Source organism: Oenanthe melanoleuca, chromosome Z, assembly GCF_029582105.1.
Source record: "Oenanthe melanoleuca isolate GR-GAL-2019-014 chromosome Z, OMel1.0, whole genome shotgun sequence".
NCBI lineage: Eukaryota > Metazoa > Chordata > Aves > Passeriformes > Muscicapidae > Oenanthe > Oenanthe melanoleuca.
In genome coordinates this window covers 63277702-63304977 of record NC_079362.1, presented here as the reverse complement: position 1 = coordinate 63304977, position 27276 = coordinate 63277702, and the positions used below count along the sequence as shown (strand labels likewise).

The window sequence follows — 27276 nt, the reverse complement described above, 5'->3', positions numbered from 1 at the left end:
TGTTCAGCCTGGAGGAGACTGAGGGGACACTCACTGCAGTTACAATTTCCTTGTGAGGGGAAGAGGAGGGGCAGGCACTGATCTCTGTGTGACCAGTGACAGGACCCAAGGGAATGCCTGGAGTTGTGTCAGGGAGGGTTAGCCTGGGTATTAGAAAAAGGTTTTGCACGCAGAGGATGTTTGGGCACTAGAACAGGGTCCCAGGGCAATGGTCACAGCACCAAGCCTCTCTGAGTCCAATAAGCATTTGGCCAATGCTCTGAGGCATATGGTGGGATTCTTGGGGTGTCCTGAGCAAGGCCAGGAGTTGGACTTTGATGATCCATATGGGTCCTTTCCAACTTGGAAAATTCTATGATTATTTTCTATGATTCTGTGAGGTTTTTTTCCCTGATTGTCAGTATTCTGATGTCTGTTGGTAAAGAAATAAGTGACTTTCAGTTTTCCCCTTCTTAAAAGGGAGGTTTATACTCAGATTTGTGAAGTTCTGAGTTCTGAAGGGAAAACTCTAGTTACAACTTCTCAGAAGTACTGATTTGTGACCAAGAAATGCTGGGGGCATGGACCATGGCTGGGCTGAGGTGTCCCATACAATTGTTCTCAGGTTTGATGCTGAAGCAGGTGTATGCAAGAAATCTGATTGTGATGTATTTCTGCAGACTTCAAGTAGAATCACTCCAAGTAGAACCACATATTGCAGTAGGACTTTGCCCAGTGCATTGTTCATTAAACGTTTATTTTATATTTAAACTGAAAACATTCTTAATTCACCTTGAGAGGTACAATAAAAATTCCCCAAGCTTTAGGCTCCAGGCTTTCTGCCTAAAGCTCAAACCCAGCAAACAAACACAGAAAGCCAACACCTCCTCCCTTCAGCGACTTCAATTAAAAATCACATCATTTTGAAGACTTCACTCAATCATTGTGCAATTGTGGTTTTCAATATTTGGTATTGCTCTTTCTATTTGTACCATGACTGCAGGTAGGCTCTTGCTACCCCTTCCCCACTTGATGTCTGAAGAGGTGCTGAAGTGCCTGCTCTGTCTGCCTGCATGATACAGCAGGTACTCAGCCAGTGAGACAAGAGTGCACAGCAGTCACAAGCACAAGGACAAAGCAACAAATGGCTGAGGAAAGGAAAAGTCTCAGGAGGGAGAGACCAAAGGCAGTATTTCTTTTTCTCCCTTTTCATTTGCTCCCCTCCCTTCCTCTGCACATCCCCACAGGTGCCAGCAATGACAACCCATCCTTATATCCCCAACCCCAGATCATTTTCTGACAGAAAAAAGCCACTGCCACCCTTTTCCCAAAAAGCTGTTAAGTGAGCTGTATTCTTTTTCCTCATCATTTTGTTTTGATCCACTTTCATAACTAACCAAATTTTTCCGTGGGTGGCTCAGTCTGCATTTGATGCAATGGTCACAGTGTCTGCAGAGAGCAAGTGGGTTATGGCAGGCAGCTCCCCTGCTCCAGCACCTGCAGTTTGATGCCAGCACACTTCATGGCTGCCAGCATGCAATGAGTGACTGTCCTCCTCCTCCCTGTCGTCTCCATTTGGATGCAGTGAGGGCGGATCTCTTCTTTGGGGCACTGGTAAGGCATCAGGCAGGAGCACTGGGTCTGTGTCTCTGGGAATGAATGTAGGGAAATATAGCAGCAAATGTGATGACTAAGAGCAAATTTTATACTTTGATGACATTACAAAGTCCAACAGGGAAAAAGATTATTGGATGTTTGTGATATATTAGTTACAAAAAGTCTGTCGTGCATTCACTAGATGGTTCGATATTAAGAATAGAGACATAATCAGCTTTAAATAACAGTTTTTGCAGCAATGGCCCATACAAAAGCAGAATTGATCTAACTATTTTTATCCACTGGCTTTCCATGACTTTTCTTCTAAACAAAGATATATTAAGTTGACTTTCTTTTCCCAATTATCCTTGAACACAATCTTGCTATGAAATGGAGTCTTAAGGTCCATATTGTGTCAGCTCCTATTTCATTAAAGCTCTCTTTATGAATGGTAAGCTACCTACTGCTAGCCTGTGGTAAAGCTCAGTCCTGCTGGTTATTTCATTACCTATTTCTGATCTAATCAGGTTCTGACTCTTTATATTATTTCCCAGAAATTCCCTAGGCAGAGTTTCTGCCTTCAATTTTTTAAAACATGAAAAGTGTGTGCTTTTCTCCATTTAGCTTCTTTCATTGTACTGCAGTATTTTCTCTGCAGTGTGTTCTGTCCCTCTGCTGATACCAACTACTCACTCTCAGGAAAAGCAAAACATTAATTTCCTTAATGTTTGTGCACACTCATGAAAAGTGGACTTCTGTGGAGATGGTGAAGGGTCCAGTTCTAATTTCTTGGGCACCATACTGACAACTAATCTTATTTAATACATTTTTCTCCCCTCTCTCTTATTTTTCTGAACAGGGCTCCTCTGTAGGCTTATGAGAGAAAAACACTGAAGTGCTGGCACAAGATCCAGCTTGAAAACACTTGCACAGTAGAAACAGAGCTAGATGTCTTAGAGGCTCTGGAATAATCAATTTAAAAAAAAAAAAAAAATCTTTTTCCCAGGAGCACAAGGTGCCTAGAGGTTCCACCAGAGCATGTCCATTGATGGACACACCTGGTCATTCCCTCTGCTTGAGCCCACAAGGAACAACAGGTCATGCAGTAATTTTAGAGCCACATTTACTTCAAATTCTGCTGCAGGTATCTTGAATCTTCAAAACAGGCGCTTAGAATTGCTGCATACTACTGTTGCTTTCTTTATCATTAAGTAGACCAGGTGTGATAAGAAACAGGTTTGTCTCTGGCAGCAAGGGATGAAGTGAGTGTGTCTGTCACTCAGCCTTTACCTAGCAAGCGCTTGATGTGTGTGGAACCAGTCAGCACCTCAGACATTTACAGAAAAAACTACTGCTCTTATCACCTGGTTACACAGTAAATAGTCAACTTGCACTTGTTTAAAAAATAATCCTCTTAGGGATTTTACCAGTTAAGCTAGTTCATTAAAACTCTTGATAAACACAATTTTCACATATGGGTATTTGCAAATTTTACCGTTAAAATCCTATTAAGCCTGATGGCTCCAGTCTTGCTTTTGAAGTAGTATAATGATTTAATTTCACAATTTAATTATATGCTATAGAGGGTGTAGTCCAAATTAATTCCTGAAGTACAAACTAGGAGCTAGTAGCCTTACAAGGAGTGGGTGATAATATTACCAACTACATTTTTATGATGAAAGATTCAAATGTTAATTCTCCTGAAAACATTCTCTTAATCTCCAAGTTCCTCATGGAGGAATTCAAATTACAGCTCTGTAATGGGCTGTAATGGGAAGTAACAACACTACACTAGCTGTGAGTAAAGGGAAAAGGCACATATCTAAGTGTAACTCTAGGTAGCAGGGACACAGGACTGACCACACTTTCACACTCTGTGTGACGAGAGGGACCACAATGTCTGTAAATCCTGTTCTTGGAGCAGTGAAAGTCAGCACACTTTACCTTTAGATCCAAAGGGATGGATAATCTCACCATTCAGAAGTCATACCTTCACAATCCTCCCAGTCATAGCAGGTGTCATAGCCACAGGGCTCTTTCTTCAAGCTATTTGTAGATAGCTTTGCCCTCTCAATAGCCCAGTCTAGGTTGGAATTACCATGGCAAGGGCCAGCATGCAAGAAATGAAATGACTGCACTCCAAGGCACATTTCAGCTGAGTACTGACAGCTGGGCTTGGTCACATTCTGTTCAGAAACAGCATGTAGTACACAGATGTCTTCTGAGTAGTGACTGCCCAAAGCAATAAAGGAAAAATTATTTTAGTAGAGTGTGGAAAAGTCTATGTTTTTAAACAGTCCACCAGCATCAGATGAAACACTGCAAAGCTATGGTCAGGCTGGAGATCCATCTAAAGACCTAAGGCTGCCCTAGCTACTGTAGGACCTGGACCTGATAAAACAAGTGCTGTGAGATGGGGAAGCTTTGGTCCTGTCCAGCTGTTGGGAGATGAAAGTCCAGGAAAAAAGAGAGGCTGTTACTCCACAAGGATGTGAAATTTCACAGAGCCTGGGTGGCTTTTCTGAGTTAATGCATCCCTGCAGCTGTGTGTGCAACTCTATCTCTGACACACAGCTGTCTTAGGACCAAATGGAGGCGAAAAACCATCATGTGGCTTGTAGTTTCCTTTTTTTCTGTATTGGTTACTGAGTGAATTCATTCCTAGAAGGTGCATCCATTTCCAAACAGCATCATTTTGTGAAGCTTAGTTGTTTTCCAAAAAGAGGATCATAAAGTCATAGAATGGTTTAGATTGGAAGGAATCTTAGATATCATAATTCTTGCATGCTCCTTGTGCATGGTGATGACATTGGAGAAATAAAGAGACAAAAAGGAAGAGTTGGGGTCTCCAGCAGCAGAGAGCACCGTAGATTAAAAGGATGTGCTGTGGTGCCTAATTACAGTAATGTAATTGAGTGCATCAGGGAGAGCACTGGCAGGAGGTTATGGGAGGTGATCCTGCATATCTAGTCAGCCCTGGTGAGGCAATGTGGAGAGCTGTGTCCAGTTCTGGACTCCTCAGGACAAGAGAGACATGGAACTCCTGGAGTGGTTCCAGTGGAAGGTGACAGAGGTGATCAGAGGACCAGAGTATCTCTATTATGAGGACAGGCTGGGGGAGCTGGGCCTGTTCAGCCTCGAGAAGAGAGAGCTGAGAGGGGACCCCATGAGTGTCTGTCAGGGCCTGCAGGGAGGGGTCAGAGCATGGACCAGGCTCTGCTCCATGGTGCCAGGCAATGGGACAAGAGACATGGGGCAGTGAGTGATGCACAGGAAATTCCACTTGAACCTGAGGAAGAAGTGGATTACTGTGAGTAGAACAGTGTGCATGGAAAGATCATGGAGTCTCCCTCACTGGAGATATCCAGTCACCATCTGAACACAATCCTGTTCTGTGTGCACTGGGAATGGCCCTTCTTGAGCAGGGAGGTTGGGCCAGGAGATCACTGGGGATCCCTCCTACCTGACCCGTTCTGTGATTCTCTGATCATTTATTTCATAGGATACAAACAGGGCTGTAATTTGACTACAGAGAACCAGCTAGCTAATACCTGAACAGAGAGTAGTCTTGATTTTCAGCTGTCTTTTCCTACTCTTCCTGTTTGGTGTCACAATGGCCTCTTCGCCTATCATTAGAGAAATTTTGATTTCTAATTACAGTACTTACCCACAATCTTCTTCTGGAGACATACAAACACATTGAGATCCAACCTGCTTTTGTCCTGGATTGCAAATTCCTCTAATTTTAGTTTGCACATCTGAAACAACAGATTGAGAACTACTGTAACTAGTAAGGAGTGAACAGAAATATCTTCAACTACTACCATAAAAACGAAAATGGATTTATTTCTATTTATCCTAAGTTTCTCACTGCAAAAGCTCCCTGGTTGGCAGGCTGCAAGTATTTTCATCAGTCTTTGCAAAAATCACTGGAAAATACTGTTTAACAAGAGAAAGCTGAAGTTTCAATAGAATGAATTTTCCTACTTTGCTTTCATAAAGCCTTGTTAATGCAGTTGGGGTTTGGTTGGCTTGATTTTGGTTTTAAGCAAACAGTTGCAGTGGCTCAATTTTATTATTAAAGTTTATAGAACATTGTATCCAAAAATTCTGAACTAATGCTGAAGATTAGAGCTGAAATTCTGTCACCATGGGAGACACAAAGTAAAACTAAAATTAATGAGCAGGCTGCTATATATCTTAAACCCAGTCATCAGCCCTCTAGTTCTAGCTAGCTGAAATAAACAGTACTCTTAATACCAGTGATATGGAAACAGTAAGTATCTGCAGGCATACTAACCTTTTTCACATGTAATAGACCTCAAAATAGGAGGTATCCAGGACAGGTCTTTCCCACAGGTATACTTTGTGTGACCAGTGACTATAAACCCTGCTTGGCAGCTCAGCTTCATTGTTTCACCAATGTTGTACTGTTGCTTAAATGGGGAAATTGTGACACTGTCAGATATTGGTGGCCGGAGGCATACTGAGGCTGTAACAAACAATAAAAAAAGTGTAATTCTTGTTGGTTTAATGCTGTGTGGATATTTACAGAAAGTCATAATGTTTTATCTAAAGAACCATATAAAGATACTCAATAACACTGAACATTTGTCTGCCATTCAAAACTAATAAAAATTTCACATAATTAAGTCTAGAAATTTTCAGTGCATTGTCATAGTCTTTAAAATATTTTTCAAGTAATAGCTAAATAATGACATATGTTTCTAATATATGCCAATATAAGTAATTTAATTTTGCTGTTTAAAAATAGTAAGAATGGCATTTAACAGCATATTTTAATTTCTCTTTTGTAAATGGAAGAAAGGCAATGGCAATAGAAAGCTCATAAGTATATTCAGGTACTTCTTTTGTTAAAATGAAGTCAATTAAATCCCACCAAGTTCTAGAAAACTACTGAAATCTCTCTTATTAGCAAACATAGACTGATTCTGATCCTTACTTCTTAACTGACCTATAAATCCTTCAAGGCATTGATTTATGATAGAGATTTTTAAGGCAGTCTGGGAGGTCATGGTTAGAAACACACCATCCATTTAATATAAAAGATAGGAGACAAATTTCTGTAAGAATGATTTTTTCTTCATAACTGTATCAACATAAAGATATCTATGTAAGTCTGAAAACAAAAGGTAAGTCCTTTTGTTCAAGGTATTTAAAACTAGGAAAGAGAAGGATCTCACAGCATCTGAGGATTTTTTAATGCACGGGATATAAAAAATTTCCTTACAAAGCACATAATAGTAACACTTCTGAATTGAAAAAGGAGTGATGTCGTGACTCATGATGTTTTTGCCATGTCTACATGAAATACCTCCTTAAAATGCTATCTTTTTGATATCTTTAGATATGTTTGAGATTCCTTTTTTTAAACCTTTATTAAAATGTTTTTTGCATGTTTTCCTTCCCCTTCTATTTTGCTGCTGTGCATTTTGTTAATTTTCTCTTTCTTACGTTGGCACTCAATATGTTGCTGTGTCCAGGTTTGATCTGGCAGACACCGAAGGTATTGATAGCCAATGAGGCTATGACCACTCACACAAGCAATTTCAACTTCCTCCCCCACAGCATACTGGTTCTTTTCATTCTGGGGAAAAAAAAAAAAAAAAGAAAAAAAAAGAAAAAAAAAGAGAAAAAAAAATTAAGAACACATCAACAGGTTCTGAAAGGATCTATGGTAATGAGACTGGGCATTGTCAAAGGAAACAATAGCAAAATCCTGATAAGAGGTAATGAATGCATGCATTTCCTATTCTGAAATATGAGTCATCCACTCACCAGTATAATGACAACTTTGTCCAGTTGCAGTAACTGATGTCATGGTTACAAAACAAGGATTCAAGGACCACTTGAAATGAATTTTACCTTGACTTTTCTTCAGTTGCTGGTGTAGTGTGGTGGGCTAGAGTCCTGCAGCATTCCTTGAACACAGCACTCTCACTAGCACAGCAGCTAGATTGGATATCAGGCACATACAGCAGAGAAGCTATAAAATGTCCAATCTCTCCAACTACTACACTTTGCTTCTGTATCAGTTTTCATGCTCACCCTGATAAAGCCATATTCTGGTGGGTCTGGCCTAGAACATCCAGACTCAGGTTCACCAATCAAGACATTTTCTTCTCTCTTGGCTTCATCATCATTTATACAAGGAGCACCTCTGAAAAGTGAAAATTTGCTGTTAGGCTCTGTCTTAAGCATCTGTTAAATAAAAGATGGTGGACAAAACTGCAGGTTGATTGGGAGAGAGCATGAGAGCAGTACAAAAGTGCTAAATGCATCTATGAATTAAATATTTTTATACAGCAAGAAAAAGAGGCAGCAAAGACAATATTACAGGAAGTCTCTAAATAATCCACATAATTCTGTTGCCACCAGCAGTGGTTAAAGGTACCTGGTCTCCATGAGCATGGAGCTGTACAGACCATGATGTCTAACTGAGTAACAAAGAACTGTGGAGCTGGTTTTAATCCTCTCCTGTTCACTCTGGAATCCCTCCTGCAGTCATTACAGCAGGGATAGTGAAAACCATGTTTCAACTCTTGGTCCCAGTGGAAAAACTGAAGCCTTGGGCTTGAAGATGAAAAAAACCGAGCCAGTTTGGGATTAGGATTTGAAGTAGAAAACATGCTAAAAAGGTACATCAAGTGTAAATATGAGGAACTTGGTATCTTCATCCGAACTCTCTCTGTGGCTGAGTTCAGATCTCAACCTCTAAGAAAAGAGGGAATAGCAAAAGAAAAAAAGTAGAAACTGTGAACTCCAATGAAGAGAAGGAAAAGGTTTCTCCTTGGCTTTGGCAAATAAGCCATGCAAAGCAGCAAACAAGATCTACAGGCATACTTTCGTATGTAATTCATCAGCAATTTTCTAGGAATAAAAAATTAATATATCCAAATATATCCAAAGCAAATTGCAGAGATTTTCAGAGTTGCCTTTTCTCTGCTGCACCAAAGAAATTCAGAGGGGAAGGTTGTCTACTAGCTCCCTTTAGCAGCCACAGAGTCACTCTGGAGGGCTCCTTAACTATCCCCTGGCTATGGAGATGTTTTGATCTTACGTGTCTGTGAACACCGAGACGTAGCAGTCCTCCTCTTCTTCCCGCTGCCCTTCGCACGGCTTCCCGCCGTTCATCGGGGACGGGTTATTGCATTCCCGGCTCCTTCTTTTTTTGAAGGAAGCACCACATGGGCTCCATTCAGACCAGCAACCCCATCGGCCATCAACAGCAACTGCAAGGAATGAAGGAGACACCATCGTTTACTGGCCGACCCGTGCCATACGCAATATTTATTTTAAGGCAACATATGAGAGGGATGAGGGTAAATTCCTAATAGCCATTTTCAGAAGATTAAAAATTGTTAATGTTAAGGGAGTAGATTGCATCTAGAACAGAAAGTTTTCCAAAAGGTGTCCAGCCAAATTTCAGCTGCTTCATAAAACCCTAAAACACATTTACCTTTCTAGTTTTGGTTGCAAGTAACATCAAAACTCAGAAGCAGCATATTTTATACTTTTATTGCGCACACAGATTTGTGTGTTTTCATGGTACATGTTTCATGACAAGTTTCTTCAATAGGCCAATATTTAATGAGTTTTCAAATAAATCTGAGTTCTAACACCATGTCTAAACCCCAAATCTACATCCCATGCCAGTTAAATTAAAATATTACTATTACTCTCTTCTCTTAATCCCCAGCATCTGTTACACGTACTACCTTGAAACGTGATTCTTTTTTCTTACACACCCTTTCTTTTCTACAGACTTTCTGTATCCATCTCTGTCTTCAGTTATTTATTTCTTTCAAAATATTCCTCTATCAGGGTCAGATAATGCGACCTGTATCTGCTTAAGTGACTTTCTCTTTTGGTTGTGGAATATAAACATATACAATGTCTCTTTTGTTTCCCTTAGGTATGGCACTAGTCCAAATTTAATTCAAAAATGTTTTGCATTAAATTGCTCTTTAAATTCTCCAGAATGGTGATTATGTTCTTTCTCCTTATGACAACTGAGTTTTCCTTCTAAAGTGTAATCAACAATTTTTATGCTCATTAGCCATTTAGTTTTAAGCATAATAGGCTATAGGGAAAACAAAGCAATGGGTTTCCTAATTTTTTGCATCAGTTATCTTTAATCTCACCTTCACCCTTATTGCTGAATAGCTCATTTCATACTACCTTAATTATATAGCTAAGGAATATTTTACCATGTCTTACACCGTATTTGGAGTCATGGCTATTCAGTTCAATTTTTTTAAAATTTGTAATCCCTACATTTATTCTTATCACCTTTGAACATCAGCATGTGGTAGGAAGTGCTGTGGATTTGGTAAGGGCAGGTCATGGCAGATTAACCATGACAAAGAGGTACCAGAAGGACCACAGCTGCACGAGGACAGCATCACCCCACGTACCTGCCGTGTAGCCCGGCGCCCGCGTCTCGCAGTCGGTGCCGTAGGTGCCAGCAGGGCACAGGCAGAGGCACTCTGTCCCAGAGAGCACAGGCCTGGCAGTTGTTGGGGCACGGGGCACACTGGCAGGGGTCAAACCTGCCCACGTATTCCCTCAGGGCTCTCCTCAGATGGCGGCGCTTGGTCACAGCGCACGGCACGTTCCTCACCAGGTCCACAATGGGCGACACCTGGCAGAGAGCACTGCATCAGCAGGAGCCAAAACACAGCAGGGCCCTCACCGGGGTAGCCAGAGCATTTTAAAGGAGCTGGAGCCTACTTATGAAGCTTTGTCACACAGGAGTTATGGATGTTTTAAAGAGCACGGCAGTTAGGACTCTGTGAGCCAGGGGAGAATCAAGCAAGTGGGATACTATGTCCTGAAATTCAGGACACTCTCTGCCGCATATCACATCACATCACATCACATCACGTCACTATGTGATGTAGGGTTTGCTTACATCCAGTCCCTGCCATGTCAGATGCCTTCAGGAGTTCAGCAGCTGCAGCAGGAGAGACCTCAGTGGATGCTGCATTAGGGAAGGTTTTGCTGTTTGCCTCAAGTGCTGCTGAGCAGCTGCTGTACCAGCTGGGGAGGGAGACAGCTCAGTGCACTCACAGCAGCATGTAAGGAGCAGGACAGAGACAGAGGGCATTGCTGTTTTATTTCAGTTTAGCTATATGACATTCTTTGCAACATAGCCTGACAAGGGAATGATCCCATGCTCTGTTTTCCTGCACAGTAACTAACCCCTGCCTGTGCCTGAGCTCCTGCTGGTGCCAGAGCAATTAATTCAATTAATTCACTCTTAATTCCACTGTCCGCAGACAATGCAAAACTGGTGCGCCTTATAAACCAACATGGACAAGAAGTTGTCCTAATAAAGTTCTGCACGTTTATGTTATGCCCATATTTATGTATATTCATATGATACACAGCATCATCCCTGTTTACAAGAAAAAATATCAGCACAGCTCTTTGAAGAGCTGCTAACCAATTAGTCATTGCTATGTCAGTGTTTTTCTTGTTCTTCTCTTACTTCAAAGTCAATCACCACAGGATTGTCCTTTGCTGATTCCAGCCAGTCTGTGAAGACTCTGTGTCCTGGAAAAGCTCCCTTTTTCTCCCAGGCCAGAGCTGCTGCATACTCTGACCTACCACCTTTTACCAGGGAAACTGATCGTTCAGCTGACTCCAAAATGGAACCTGAAAGATGATTTCATCACAGAATTTTCAGACAAAGGCTTCCAAAATCAGTGCATGTGACAACAGAATTATAAGAAATAGTATAAGAGGGCATTAAATAATATATTAAGATTAATTTTTTGAAACTATCCCTGGAAAAATGAAGTCACAGCTCAGAAGAACAATCCCTGCCTGCTATGACTTCAGCCTGTGATAATATTCCAAATGAAATGTTTGAGGCCTGAGCCGTAGGGATATTCAGAGTGTAAGGCTGTTCTGGAAAATGCAGAGGATGCAGCAACCTCCTCTAGAACATTACAACAGGGCAGGAAGGATACCTCGACAACACACAGCATGGTAGGTTTAGTCCTGGTTGTAAACATCCAAGTAACAGATATTAATCAACTACTGAGGACAAAAACATGGTGGAAATGATGAAATTCCTATCCTTAGTGATGCAGAACATGACTCCTGCCACTCTCAGGGAAAATGTGCCAGCTTTCTGCAGTTTCTAAGACACATTTCTGGCACTACAGTATCTAAATGTCTGCTTGGCATGAGGAAGGTGGGAAAGGAGTGAGGGAGTGTGTTATTGCTGCCCAATGCTCTCAATGAGCTCTGAACAGCCCTTAAAGAAGATAAGGGACGCAGTTACTGACAAATATTTCTAGCTTTGCTCATTTTTCAATTCAGCTTTCCTGGTCCTGGTCCCTGGACCTGTGCTAATGCTTGTCAGATCTGTGACCAACTGGAGAGCCAGTGCCACCACCCCAGAGATGGTGCTCCAGAGCAGAGAAATGGCACATCTACAACATAATTTCTTTTGCAAATGAGGATATCATTTCAGTGCTTGTATCAGAGACAGACAATGAAACACTGGCTCCTGTGACTGTGGTAGAAGAGCATCTGTAGCTCAATAAAGCTGAGAGTTCACCTGGGGCAGCTGAGGGAAATGGTATCTCTCAGGGTAAGAAACAGGACATGGGCCCCGCTCTCATCATGGTCACCTTCATGTGTCACAGTCATCCTGTTTGTGGTGCATCTCGTGCTGACTTTCTTTTTCTTCCTGAAGAACACACGCTTGGTTGTTTCTGTTCGGACACACTCTGTTGATTCCTCAACAGACAGACCTAGAAATAGCACAGAGCAGCATCTTCATCACCATGACACGTGGCAGGCACCATGCCCCAGGCTCCCACACTGAGGTGAGGCAGCAGCTTCCCCTGCTCCTCAGCCACCGCTGGAGACTGCAGCAGGCACGCGCTTCTCCCCATCCAGAGCTGGACAGAGCTTCAGCTGCACCCCCATGCCCGTGCACGTCACAGCAGTGGCATTAGAGAGCACAGCTTTTAACTTTAGTTTTCCATTTTCGTGGTATTGTCTTTTTGTTTGGACAGTCTATCAGTCATTGGAAAACTTTAAAGTAATTTCTAATTCAAACTATCAACTTTATTGACTGCATCCCAAAAAATACCCCTTATATCTCTCAGACCTCAGTCCCATGGTATAGGATGCTGGAACACATTTTCCTGTGGCACCTGGTCTTGGTCTGAAGGTCTTAAGTGGCTTCCCTGAACACAGTGACATTTACCAAATAAGGAATCTCCTGAACTTTTCAAATACAGTACAGAGCAAAAATTTGTTCTTGCTCTATATGTAAGAATTGTGAGTAATTAATGAGTCTGTGAAAATCTAAAGAATCTTTTGCTGTTGGAGAACTTACCCTGTGGTGTAAGACCTAAAAACCAGGATAAGAAAAGCTGTTAAACAAAAATGATATTTTCTTAAAATACCACTCAAGATTCATTACATTAAAGATTGCATACCCGAGTTCTGCAGTTCCTCAGAGCTGTACTGGTAAAGAATATCATAGGAGCCACCCATCTTGCCAGAGGTGTAGTAATGAGTGCCAAAGTCATCAAATATTCTGCTGTATAAAGCATAGTTGTACTCCAGGGGCAGGTGGTTAAGTGCTTTTAGAAAGACGTCTGATAGCTGCAGATCTGATTGTTTCATCGTGAAGTTTGCAACAGAAATTACTTTATGGACTCTAATAAAGTTGGAATTCTAGAAATAAGAGAAGGGAACTCTTAGCACCTTCAGAAGCAGGTAAGTGCAGAAACTAGTGGAGACAAGAGTATATCCTGAGGTACACTGCAAGAACAAAAGAATTCTGTTATCATGATGCTTTAACCACGAACAAAGCAGTTCTGGGTTTTCCAAGAGCTCTGAGAGGTTCTTGAGGGCTCCCTTGTATTGTGGCAGTATATATGAGATATTTCAGTATTTGTATTCCAGTAAAAAAATAAGGGTCACCAAGCACCTTCAAATCTAAAAGGATTTCTGCCATAAGAAAAATACACCAGCAATTGTTAAGATGACCAAAACATTCTGAGAAAGGGTTCACCTTTTAACTGTCTATGGGTTGTTTGCAGCTAATCTGGTGGGTGGGTATTTTGAAGTTCCACCATTTAGCAGTCTGTTAAAACTAAAACTAAACTTAGGGATAGAGACCTCCATGAGTTCAAGTGTCTGGCTGTTAAAGTGAGAGGTAAACAAAAGAGAATATTCAAACACTGGAAACATATAATCATAGAATATCCTGAGGTGGAAAGGACATCTCTTACATGCTTATGAAAGAGCTTATTCATATTATTCTACAATGCTGGAATCTGTTTATGTTAATGTTATACTAAGTAGAAAGAAAACAAATAGAAAATACTGAAAGAAGGGATTTGTAAAGTGACAAAGGGAACTAATGGCCCAAGGCAAAAGGAAAGAGATCAGGAGAAAAAAGAGGAGCAGGAAACTGGAGCAAATAAGCAACTAGCATATAGGGAAGATTAATTAAAAAACACTTTGTGTTTTATACGTGGGTTCTTCTGCTGGATTCTACTGCTCTGCTCCACTCCACTTTCTCAGTTTTCAATGATGCTAGCTAACATTTCAGTCATGGCACACAAAATTCTGAGCCACTTTGGCAAATATTGATTCTAAAACATCAGTTGGTTTCAGTATGTGCTTGCACACAATCTGGGCAATCCCAGGCATGAGCACAGACTGGGAGAACTCACTGAGAGCAGCAGAAGGACTTGGGGTGCTGTGGGTGAGAGGCTGGACATGCCCCAGCCATGGCACTCACAGCCCAGAGAGCCAAACGTGTCCTGGGCTGCATCCAGAGCCCCGTGGGCAGCAGGGCAGGGAGGGGATTCTGCCCCTCTGCTCTGCTCTGTGAGACCCACCTGGAGCACTGCAGCCAGAGCTGGGGTCCCTGCACAGGCAGGAACAGGGACCTGCTGGAACCAGCCCAGAGGAGGGTGGAGCAGGATAATGATCAGAGCTGGAGCAACTCTGCTATGAGCACACACTGGAAAAGTTATTCAGCATGGAAGTCTCCAGGGAGACCTCAGTGTGGCATTGTGATACTTCAAGGAGGTTTACAAGAAAGATGGGGACAGACCTTTTAGTAGGGCCTGCAGTAGTAAGGGAAGGGATCATGGTTTCAAGAGGGTAGATTCAGGCTACATATAAGGAAAAAAAAATTTATGATGAGGATGAAATGCTAAAGCAGGTTGCCAAAAGGGATGGATGTCCCCTCCCTGGAAACATTCAAATCTGGGCTGGACAGGGCTCTGTTCAACAGGATCTAGTTGAAGATGTCCCAGTTGACTGCAGATCATACTAGGTTGCCTTTAAATGTCACATGCAACACAAATCATTCTATTATTTTATAATTCTATGATTAAAGGATCAGAACTCATAAATACATACTATAGGACCAGGCCACTTTGCTAAAATAATTCTGATAAATAACCATAAAAAACATCAAGTCTTCATATTTCTTCCATGCCAATATGGAGAAATGTATGGCACTTCAAGTGGCTAGGGCCCTCTAGAGACTCTGAGATAGTAATGTAAAATTTTTTGCATATGCAGTGTGTTTATTTATATGCATATATGCAATATATATGCATATAATATATTTTTATATAAATATTTATATCTTATTTATACATATTTTAACATGAAGGTCTGAGTGAGATGTCCCAAAGCACAGGAGAGTTCATCCTTCCTTTTAAGTGATCAATAAAGAGTTCTTTTCTCACTATATAAAGAAGTGTTGCAAATTTACTTGTAGGTCTCTTAAACATGCACAAGCACACATCTACCTGCAAACACTCACTAACACTATCTATGGAGATAGAGATAAAAATAGAGGCTTCCTGACTGATACAGTTGATAACATGAAGAAGACCCAAGGTAATAGTCCTGCTGTGGATTCATTAAAAAAGGATGTCATAAAGGATGTCATTTTTATGACATCTTTATAACATCTTTACATAACATCTTTATGATATGTCATCAACTAGACTAATTTATTCATGGGTTTCTGTGATTTCACAGAATTATGGAATGTTTGGGGTTGGAACGGACCTTAAAGACCACCTAGGTTCAACCCACTGCTGTGGGCAGAAACAATTTCCACTGGATGGAGCTTTGAGGTTGCTCAAAGCCCCATCAAACCCAGCCTTCAACACTGCCAGGGATGGGGCATCCACAGCTGGGCAACCTGTTCCTCTACCTCACCATCTCCCACAACAGCAATCCTGAAAACCAATGTATATGCAAAAGAACTTTTCTCTTGGAAGTTTAACTTAAACTAACATTTTCATAATTAGCTCTGGTCTGGGTTTAAGCCAATAAGAAGCCACTGTGACCCCAAAATAAACTTGCCAATTGTACAAGATATGGTATGTGTACAGGAATCTACATGGGCATGAAAGTAAACTGGTTTCCAGCAGCTGGAACCTCAGGATAGCTGCATTCAAACTAGAAGCAATGGGCTGTTCAAGCACTCAAGTTGCTTAACCATTAGGACTTATGAGCAAGGCCTGCAGCAAACTTCCATCACAGGAAATCTTAATGTTAAGACTATGTTTTTGCAAAAGCTTCACTGCAATTGCATAGAAACTCTTGGGTTTCAACAGGTCTTAGCTTCCTTCAGTCCTATGGCCTTTCCCTTGCAGAAGTATGAACAATAGCCCATCATTTCCTGCCATTAAGCTAATCAGATACAAAATCTTTTACCCTACTAGTATTCATTTAAATGCATTAAAAGCACAGAAGCTTATTGGGAAAATGTTATCTGTACTGAGAATCTTTTCTGTGGGTCTGTTATTTCTGAGATTATCTTTATGACCAAATGTATCTTGTCAGACATGAGACTCAATATGCAAGTTAGTTACCAAATAAAAAAAGTAATGTAGATTAATACCCAGTACATGCATATGTATAACATTCTTGAGTGCACTTCCTTTATTTTTTAAGTAGTCTGCTACTGTTTGGTATTATGCCTTCTTAATCTATAATTAGGATAGGGGAAAGAGTGGCCTCCCCAATATGATAATGTCAAATCTATGCTTTTTAAAAGTCAAGTTCTGTGCTAAACCCAGAAAATCATGATGCACTACAAAAGGTATGTTACAACCAGGAATATGTTGTGGTATTGAAAGAGGATTTTTAAAATAGGTAATTCTAGTGGGCCAATGTCCTGATAGGGAAAGTAGCCTTTGGCAGCTCAGTTCTGAAACGAGCAGACAGAAATAATTTCAAAGAAAGAAAATGAAGGCAACATTCAATTACCTTTTCATGTGAGGCTTTAATAGCTTTCTTGAAGGAGTAAGAAGATGTAACCTGGACCCGTGTCTTTTTTGAGAATAAAAATGGGATACCAGAAGAACGTTTACCACTTCGAGTAGACAAGCCACTGAAAGAAGCACTATCACTCAGGGGAGTTAAATCTTTGTAGAAATCTGATGTTACATCATCCTCTTCATCTGTTACCTGGCAATTCAATAAAGCAAAATTCAATTGCATAAATGAGAATATGAAACAGAGAACTATTTAGCAAAGAATTACTGATTTCTTTATGTTTTTTAATGGAAAAAAATATGCTTAATTATTTGAGATGTGAAAATAAGCCACAAAACTGTTCTTAACACCAGAGATGAATCTGAGAAAGGCTGAGAGAAAAATTAATACAAGTTAAGAAGCAGATTTACTAATAGTTGTTTATAGAACAACAGCAAAAAAGCATGTAACACTTTCTTCTAAAGCTTCTCACCCCTGTGCCCTAAACCTTAGGAATATTTTCCAACAAGTTTCAACATACTTTTAAAAGAATTCCAGACATATATGCTGTGTCCACATCAACACTACTACCCAACCCCGTGGCTTCTATATTGTACAAGACAGAATTTGGTGCTTCCTGGCCTTTCTTCTCAATTTCCAGCTAGAAGAATGAACAGGTTTCCACAAGAGAGTCTTAGAGTATACTTGGACTGCTAGTACCTATACATGGTGGATTAAAGGCAGATAAAGAGGAATTGTGAGCAAACTTGCTGAAACAGTTAGTAAACATCCAGTGGTGGTGTTGAGCAAAGCACCAAGACTAACCACAGCATCAGATAAGAAATTACGTATTTCCCAAAATTTGGGAAAATCCCCATGTGTTTTTGAAAAATGAGATTTTTTTTCCCCTCCTCTAGACCTGTTTGCTTAATAGGGCTGCTAAGGATTTTGGGATATGAAGGTGGTCCATTCTCTCCCTCCACTTCCATTAAGTCATAGCTTTTGCAGGAAAATACACTGAAGGAGGCCAAATCCAGAGACCCTTCTATATGAGAAGCTGCTCTAAATATTAAAGATGCACTCTTAAAGGTGAGTTTCACAAACCCTAAACAGTTTTGCAAATGGGCATTGATAACTTAATGAACCTTACTGGTTATAAAGAAACATGGGCAAACCAAAGATCAGTTTTTCCCTTTGAATATTTCTGCATAAAGTAATTTTTCACAATTGTTGACAAATCCTACATGTCATGGCCAATTCAATTGAAGTTTCTGTGGAATGTAGCAGGGTGTCCTTTTTTCAGTTGCCTCTGCTAAAATAATACTAAAATCTCACAACACCTGTGGCAAAAATCATCAGTTTTCATCCATTAGTTGAGCTTTCTTCATATCCTGCATTCTTTTCTTCCCAATGCAGCATCTACTGGCTTTAGTCAGGGCCTGCTCATATGGACACAGCCAGATGATGTGCCCCAACCATGCTATTCAAAGCATTTTCTGAATGCTAGTGTCAATGAAAAAGGTATTAGTGGTTCCTAGATTTTTTATAAGATACACTCCAGGTTCATTTTGGTAATTCCCCCAGCTTGTCCTGTGATACTCCTCTCCAGGCTGTGTATTTTTTTGACTTCCTGCTTCCCAGGCTCAGTGTCTGTCTCCTTTCTTTCCTGCACTGTGGACAAGCTGGGCAGGGAACAGGCAGGACTGGGGGGTTGAAATGGGAGGAACTGGGTCCCAAAGCTGCAAGTGACAGGAAGGATGCTGGAGTCAGTAGCTGCAGCCATTGGTACTTCAAGTATACAGAAGTGATGCTGGAATAAGCTTTGGAGTTGAACAAACCTCTGCCTAGATGATGTCTGGCTAGGAGAAGGTACCAAGTCAGAACAAAATAAGACCACAGGCACAAGGAAGCAGAAGAAGCTCAGATCAAGCACATTGACTCTGATATATGGTGCATTGAAATAACACAGATCTGAAAGGCATGAATGGAGCAAGAAAATTTATCCCCTTTCCATCCATCAACTGAAGCATCTTCAAGCCTCACCAGGTTGAGAAATCTTGTTCTAAAACATACAGTACTACCTAACACTGAACTTGGATTGTGAGTACAGCAATGGTTTTACAGCTGGGAGCTGCTGCTTGAGAGTACCTGAAAGCTGACAGCCTCCAGGTTTGCAGGGACTCGATACAATTTCCTTGTCTCATTGCGCTTCACTGTTGTGCATTGTCCTCCGTTGAATGAGTTGCCAAGAACTTCCCCTCGGCTCTCGCCTGCCAGAATGTGAAATCTAACAAAAAAAAAATATTTCCAGAGATTAAACAGCTCCAGAAAGACGTATGGACTTGCAATATTTCATGGTATACAGCTGCACTGAGGTACTGTAGATTCAATTGAGAGTATGAGCATCTGGGTCATGTTACTGCTTTGAAAGGAATTACAACAACTTCTCATTCTCACTGATTTCACTTGAAAAATGCAGTGGCATCAATCCAGTTTCCTACTTTCCAATAGTGCCTAACCTTACTGATAATCTCACAGTCAGCATAAGGCAGTCAGTCTTAAGTGGAGAACCTAAAAATGGTTCTAGGAAAATGAACAACTGATTCTCTATTTCTACCATTAGTGATGTTACTGGACCACACTGAGATGAAAATTCAATTAAAAAATGCAAGTATGCTTGGGATGAGTATCCCATGTTTAGGATTTATATTGCTTTAATTAATAGCGTGGAAGTAGTTGGTGTCCTATGAAATGCCACAGAGACAAACACCTGTAGAGGAACATCCTCAAAATTTCTGAAGCACTTGGCACTGATGTAGGGGCAAGCAATTCCATGAGCTGGAAGTTGCCCATCCATGCTCTAGTTGCTGTGGGACAGAAGTCACTCAAGGGCAGTGTTCCTCAACACCTCATCATCTGGTCTACCAGCAGTGCAGAGCAGCACTGGAAGATGCAGTAGGCAAGTCCTAGCCTGATTGTTTTGTTGTATTTTTATAATTTCTTGCCAGTTCTAATTTGAGAGGTTCCATGCTTTAATGAATGCTCTCACATGATAACTGGGAACTATTTTGTTCATGCAAATTAGTGAGGTAACAACTAAAGCTTACCAAAAAATCAGTAGGGTTGGCTTACCCACTGCCTATTAATTGCACTCCTGGGATGCTCTCATACTTTCGGTTACACACAGTCTTTTTCTTTCCACAGTTTCTTTCATCAGAGTTGTCCCCACAGTCATTTTCTCCATTACATTCCAATGTTTTTGAAATACAGCGACCTGCACCAGAGAAACAGTGGCAGCAAATGTTCATCATGTCTAAATGCAGAAAAGGGCAGTCTTGTCTTTTTCCATTGCAAAGGTATGAGATTGCCATTGATGTTATCACTAAGTTAGCATAAGGTCAAGATTATCCCAACTGTTTAATTTTGTGAGTTTTGCCTCAGTTCAAAGCTGCAAAGACTTAATTTTAAATTTGGCAAAAGGTATGAGGATAAATCTATTTAGTCTAATCAGGTATATTTAAATTGAAGCAAACAAGAAACAACCACAAGCGCCTAATAAAAATAGTGAGAATTTATGTTCAGACAAACTCTACAGTTATGTTTATATATGAAAAATTTGTGCAAAGAAATATAATTGGAACAGTGCTCCTGTCCAACTATCATGATCACAGTGACATCCCAGGCTAAGGACTGCATTTTAATTACTTACAGAAGAAACTGAAAAGATTAGAGGTTACTAACACATATAAAATCCTCACATAAACTTTTCTCCCTGGTCCCTTTTCCCTGGAATTTATGCACGGAGTGTATGGATGTCTTTGTCTCAGTATCTAATCTTTGACTAACTGGTAATACTGCAGTGGCACAGTGAGGATTATCATTACCACTTTCACACTGAAATTTATTCTTGCAGTCAGCTTGCACTATGTTGCAGAGCTTGGCTGGGAAACAGGGGCGGGAATCCACCAGTGGCTCCGTGCAGGCCTGGCCCCCAAACTGGGACGGTCGCAGGAGCGCCCGGGTACGGAACTGAAAGGCAGAAGAAATAAACTCAGGGTTGTTTTTGTGAGCTGTGTTTGTAGCTGAGTCCTGCCCCAGGCAGAGCCACACACCTCAGTGCTGCTGAAGCTTTATCAGAACCAGAGCCCTGAGGGAAATAATCAGTCATTCTTGTCCCTCCATTCCACTGTGCCATCATCCCAGGTGAGGCGGCAGGGGAATGGTACCTGAGAGCCTCATTAGCCCTGATGGAGCATAAATGATTAAACTGCAGACCACCTGGTCTACAGCACCAAAGGAATCAGAAATTCCTATCCCTGTATCTTCAGTATGTACAGTAGGAAATTATGTGAGTACGGGCTTACAGAGATTTTTTTCCTGTTCAATTCTTTGTTGAATTAGAAATACCTTGACAGTGACAACCCAGGTGGCTTGAGTCCCACATGTGGGACTTTCCATGTTTGAGGAGGACTAGATGACTTGAGAGGACAAAAATGCTTTTCCTGAAAGGTTCTGGGAGCTGATTGAGTTTTCTTACTCTGAGACAGCACCCTCCACACAAAACAGTAAAGTTGAAGGGTGATAAAGCACTTCAGCCACATTTTCCACTCCATTTTACAGGACTTCTAGTCTGCATGTGCCCAAACAGTATCCCCAATAAAAATTTTTTCTCACTGGAAAAGTATAGTTCCTTGCAGTCTTCCCTCCTAATAGAAAGACTCTGGAGACAACAGCACAGGAAGATTCTAGTAAAAATCAGTAACCAAGTGACTGTGAAGGGAGAGTGCAAGGAGCAACACCAGAAAGTTTTCAAGCTCGTGAGAACCATTCCTAACACTTAATTCCAGTTCCATAACACTTGCTATTTTATTTGTCAAAGCTTCTGCTTCTTTATCCCTCCCCATCAATGGGACTTTGCTTACACTAAGTCTTCACTCTTACACTGTAAGCCAGATCCTCCATTCTGTTGGTTGCTCCTATTTATAAAGGTCACAAACAATGATCTTTATAGTTTGTAGGGGAAAATGGACCACAGTCCTCAAAAGCACCTTTTTGCTAGAAGAAGCATCTATGTTGCATCAATACTTAAAATTACTAAAATTAATACATTTATATAGGGATGTAAGGTAAGAAATTCAGACATGCAAGAGGGTACTGAAATCAGACCAGTTGAGAGGAACAGTCCCTTGCATCTCTTGAAGCTTTCTGTCTCCCTGTCTTCCACTGATTCTCCTTGCTCTGCTCTAACACTGCCCATCCTAGTTGCAAGCCCACAGGCTGGTTCATGTAGAATCTCTTTTGTGGGTCTTTCTCACCCTTTTTGGGCATCAGAAAGTCAGATATATATTTACATATATATGTAAATGATGTCTGACAGGTTTTTCAGGACTGCTTTTCAGGCATGGATTTCTGAAACCAAGGGGTACATGCAGAGGGACACAACCTGTGTCTGCACAGGACCTGGGAGCTGCTCTCATGGTCAGCCTCAAAGCTCATGCCCACCAGCCATACAACTGCCCCACACAATCTGATGTCACTCTGTCCTCTACAATCTTACATTGACAGGGCTTGGTTTGTTTAGGTCAAATTCACTTTAACCTGATTTTTCATTTCTTCCCTCTCTACTGGCTCTAACTGTACCATTGTCAACAGAGAAGAACCCAAGGGGAAAAACCATAATCCTGAGTGTTTGTCCCACAGATATTAGCACATCTGCCTGGGGGTGGTGTGGAGGTTTGTGCATGCTGTGAAGGTTCAGGGAATTGTGCTCTGTGTTTCTTAACAGCAGTCTCAAGCCTGACTATCAGTGTAAGATACAGCCTGAGAATTTCTAGCCAGCGGCATTTAGGATCTGTTGACTCTTTTCATAAGATGATTTGATTCTATTTTTCTTGTCTTTAGAACATACAGAATGTTATGGATAAGCTAAGATTCTGTGACTTTCTCCTGCTTAAGCAGAAATGAACATTTCTCAGTTTATTCTTCATGTGAAGTTGATTCTTTATGCGAAAAATTCACCTTCAATTATGGCAGTGGAAACTTTGATGCAAGTTTATCATAAGCATCACAAGCAGCACATAAATGGATTTACTCTACTAAATCACCCCTTTCTGGTTTGATCTGCTTACTTTAACTGGTTCTCTCCAGCACCTACTGTATAATTCATAACCAATTTCCCTTGTTAACTTAAGCTGTAATTTTCCAGATCAATTGCCATAAAGTTGAATCAAGGAAATCTCTTTAGCATAATTTCTTGCATTTAACCCACATAATGCATTTTTTACCTACTTGTTTTTTAATACATGGGTCACATTCTGACCAAGGGCCAAAGTCTCCAAGCTGACAGTTGATAGGACATGTTTGCTGGTTACATGTACGAGATTCTTGCTTTGTGCACAGCTGGTCACAGAAGTTTTGGCTATAATATTCATCCATTCTTATTTGCCTAAAAAAAAGTTTAAAAAAATATGCTAGGAAAGAACAGACAGATAGTAGGTTCTCTACTTGTGGGTGAAGGCTGACAAAATGATTTGAACCCAACTAAGAAACCTTCAGAGATAATATGCAGTTGCAGAATGCTGATTACAAGAAAAATCCAAATATGCCTTAAGTTTAAAGAGCAATTCTTTTTGATTCATGTCACTTCAGATGTCCCAGAGGACAGCTACAGACAGAGCCAGGAGGAAAAGAGGGGATTTCTCACAAGTTTAGATTATACCACAGAGCTGCATCAAATTTGATGCTGCCGAATCTTTATTTGGCATTGTCTGCTTTCATAAAACTAGTAGTGCAGGGAGGAAGTTTGGAGCTCGCCCCTCCTGTGGCACTGTGCCCAGTGCAGGGCTCCCAGAGGGGGCTCAGTGTGTCCACAGGGGCTGAATGCCCAAGCAAGGCCCCTGCAGGACCTGGCTGCTCCCCTCACTGCATCTCTTGGCAGGTATCTGTTTGTTTGGAGGCACTGGCTCATAGGATTAGAATGGTCTGAGTTGGGAGTGATCTCAAGGATCATTTAATTCCAGCCCTCCCCTTCCCTCCCTGCCTCACGGGCAGTAATGCTCTATATCCAACATTACGCAATTTTAAAGCATTGCAATTAAAATATGATCTATTTATCTGATAAACACTTGAGATGACAATTTTTCTCAATATACTGTGGAAGGTGGAGCTTTGGACATGGGTGCCCTCTCCAGGAGTGTTATTTTTCACAGAAGCAGTGAGATGTCTTGGCCCTACCTGTGCCTGGTCTGTGTGCCGAAATTGCAGGTCTGTGAGCAGGCAGACCACGGCCCCCAGGGGAAATGCTCACAGTAGCAGCCCTGGCTGCTCCCAACCACCAGGCTCAGCAGCACCAGGTGCAGGGGCACAGTCACTCCCATGGGAAAGGTGTCCATCTACATCACAGAGACAAGCAACAAAAGCTCAGGGAACCATCACTTAGTCATGCCAGAGCTCTTACAGAGATGGCTCTTCTAAAATGCAGAGTCCATAAATCTGCTTCAGAGCACAAAGGTGCTAAGCAGGGCACCTAGAAAGGGGCAATCATGCATGGCAGACATAGCCATAGACTAATTCAGTCAATACTTTAAGGACTGGAAGGCACAGTGAGTTTTTTGACCACCTATTTATCAGGAGTACCAACACAATTGTGCATAATTTCTGTTTCAGAAGTTGCTTCTAAATTATTTTGAATGTGACAAATAAAGATCTGTTATTGTTCTTCACTGCTCAGATTTATCCTCAAAAGCATTTTCTAGAAATAGGAATAGAAATATAAGAGTTCTTCCTATACAGTATGTAAAAAAGCAAACAAGACCTTAAGACTAGGCAGCTCCATCTATTAGCCTGTAACCAATTAATTTTCGCATGCCTATAAACCCCCTTTGCATAAGCATTTCATTGCAGTGAATTCTCCCTTCTCAAAGTTTTGACTAGACTGTTGAAACTACAAACCATCACTATTCAAAGCTCATCTGGATTTTCCACCAGCAGTGGAAACAGAACATCCTAGGCCTCTTTCTCACTCCAGTGGTCAATCAAACTTTATTTGTTGAGACAGAAGGTTATAGACAGTCTTTAGGAAATAATTATACTTGGTAAACTTAAAAAAAACCCCAAAACAAACAAGCAACCAAAAACCAAACCAAAACAGAACAAAACAAAACAAAAAAATCAAGCAAACAAACCCATCCCGCCCCCACCCATTTTCCAGAAAAAAAAGGTATTAATTAAAAAATGCAAACCTCATCATGAGGGTGAATCAACACTAAATGTGATAAGCTGTTACAGTTAGCATTATAAATTTGGTTTGCCTCAAAACCCCTCCCAAACCAAATAGGACATTTAAAACCAAAGTACTTATTTCAAAACAATAGTCGAAAATATTTCGTTTCAAAATGTTTGAAATAAATTGTGCAAGTGTTTTTATTTTAGGTTTTTAGCCACATATGCTATTATGATTTTTATACTTTGCTGAAAAAAAAATAAAATTGCATCAAATACAAGCATTGCTTCCTCCCTTAGCAAGTAAAGGCACTTCACTGCTGTGAAGTGAGAACTTGCAGCACTTTTCACATGGAAAGCTCATCAATAAACAATACTCTCAGAGAGATTTAAGTATAATCGAATACAAAATATGGTAAGACAAGAGGAAGCAGCAGTATTGCCAGTGGACTAAGAAGAGAACAGATATTTTATTTTTCCTTACCTGATTTCCCAGCTTCTTGCACCAACAATGCTGTCTTGGAAAAAAGATGAAGCCCTACACAACAATTACTTGCTTCATTCCATCACTGTGCTGCACATACAAAAACACTCTCTATTCCCATCAGAGACAAAACACCAACCCATCAGTGCATCAGAAGCTATATAAATATTAGCACATGAGAGTAATTCAACATTTTAAATAAATAGAACAAAACAAACCACACAGAACACTTCTCCATATGTCTTGTAATGTGTGTACATTGAAGCCAACCAAAACCAATCCTCCCTTATAACTTACTGTAAGATTGTTCCCTGAAAAGTCAGCTTATGTTGCAGACTCATGCAACCCTGGTGTGGTTTGCTGCAGTCTTTCAAATGAAAGGCCAGAGGCTTTGTTTGATTTGGTTATCTTTTAATGAAGGCAAATTGATCTGGTGGCAGGAGCACTCAGAACAAAGTGGCCTCTGCACCTGCACCCCCAGGGAGATGTGTTCTCCTGAAATGTGGAGAACCACCTCTTTGTACCAATGCAGCTGCCCAGGACGACCCAAGAGGAATCAAAGAACACTTGCACTAGGCCAAAGTGCCTCAAGGCACTGCAGGTCTCCTTGTGCTGCCCAAGAGAGCTTCTCAACCTCTCTGCCCTCTAGTCTGACAGCAAGAGAGTGAGGATTTGGTAAAAAGACTCGTTCTTGTAACTCGTTACTGCTTTCACAAGGCAACAGGAGAGAGTCCAGGCTAAGGCAAGATACCTGTCTGCTGCTGCACTGTCTCCACCAAGAGAGCAAAAGTCCAGATACATTTGAGGTTATTTACAGCTGTTTGCCTTTTGCCCTCGGTGGCCAGATCTGGGCACTGACCCTGGGGAAGAGCTGCCAGCAAACAAGGACTGAGAGCCTCAGTCCTGCAGCACGGGCACCACCCCAGGACTGAGTGCCAAGGCAGGGATTGAAAGGTGAATGAGAGAGTACACACATGCAGAACACAAACACCAATAGCAAGTACAAAACAAAGAAGTAGTTTGCCTTAAAAAAATAATCACAGTATGAAATAGAATCCCTGACCTCCCAAATACCCAGAGAGGACTCCATGCAGAGGGCAATCCTACATTGTATCCCCTTGACACCACTGGACAGGCAGAAATATGTCAAGATGTCAGAGTCCTCAAAACATATTTCCCAATTTGTTGGGGTCCAAGGTCATCTACATCCTTGAAAAAAAAAACATTGCACTTTCTGCACAACTTCATTTTCCAGTTGCCTTTGCAGTTTTTTTAAATTCTGAGCTTGGCCAAGAAGTGTTGTTACACAACTTGAGCACAAAATTAGCAAAATTATGTTCTGCCAGATCCTTATTACATTGTGTAAACTTGTCATAGGAAATCAAGATAATCATCACTGGCTCTATCATTGCTGCTGGTTGGGATTTTTAAAAGTTATGTGAAAAATATTGTGTTCTGCCCTCCAGAGTGCATCTTCTAAACCTCAGCACTCACAGTTCACTGAAGGCAGCCCTTCCAGCCCCAGTGGGATCCCAAAGAGGAGATGCTTGGTTTCTCCCAGCGTTGCAGAGACAATCCCCAGCTGTGAGCTACAAGTCAGTGTTCAAAATACATAATGCAGATGGCTAAAACCTTCTAGCTCGAGAAACTATTTTTTTAACCTCTTCGTATCAGGGAAAAGGAGGAAGTTACTAAAAAGTTTTTCA

General features: G+C 41.1%; 1 protein-coding gene across 1 annotated transcript; it reads right to left on the bottom strand.

Moving 5' to 3' along the window:
- Window positions 1-698: 698 nt before the first annotated feature.
- On the bottom strand, window positions 699-25974 carry C6 (complement C6). The gene is given in 19 exon segments (XM_056514107.1): window positions 699-1628; window positions 3566-3807; window positions 5243-5333; window positions 5876-6067; window positions 7051-7183; window positions 7645-7756; window positions 8657-8828; window positions 10014-10110; window positions 10112-10240; window positions 11090-11256; window positions 12243-12365; window positions 13062-13302; window positions 16879-17079; window positions 19015-19153; window positions 19999-20140; window positions 20751-20895; window positions 23155-23311; window positions 24100-24257; window positions 25868-25974. Coding segments are annotated over 18 exon segments (2823 nt in total). The 5' UTR covers window positions 25868-25974; the 3' UTR covers window positions 699-1446.
- Between the last annotated feature and the right edge of the window lie 1302 nt (window positions 25975-27276).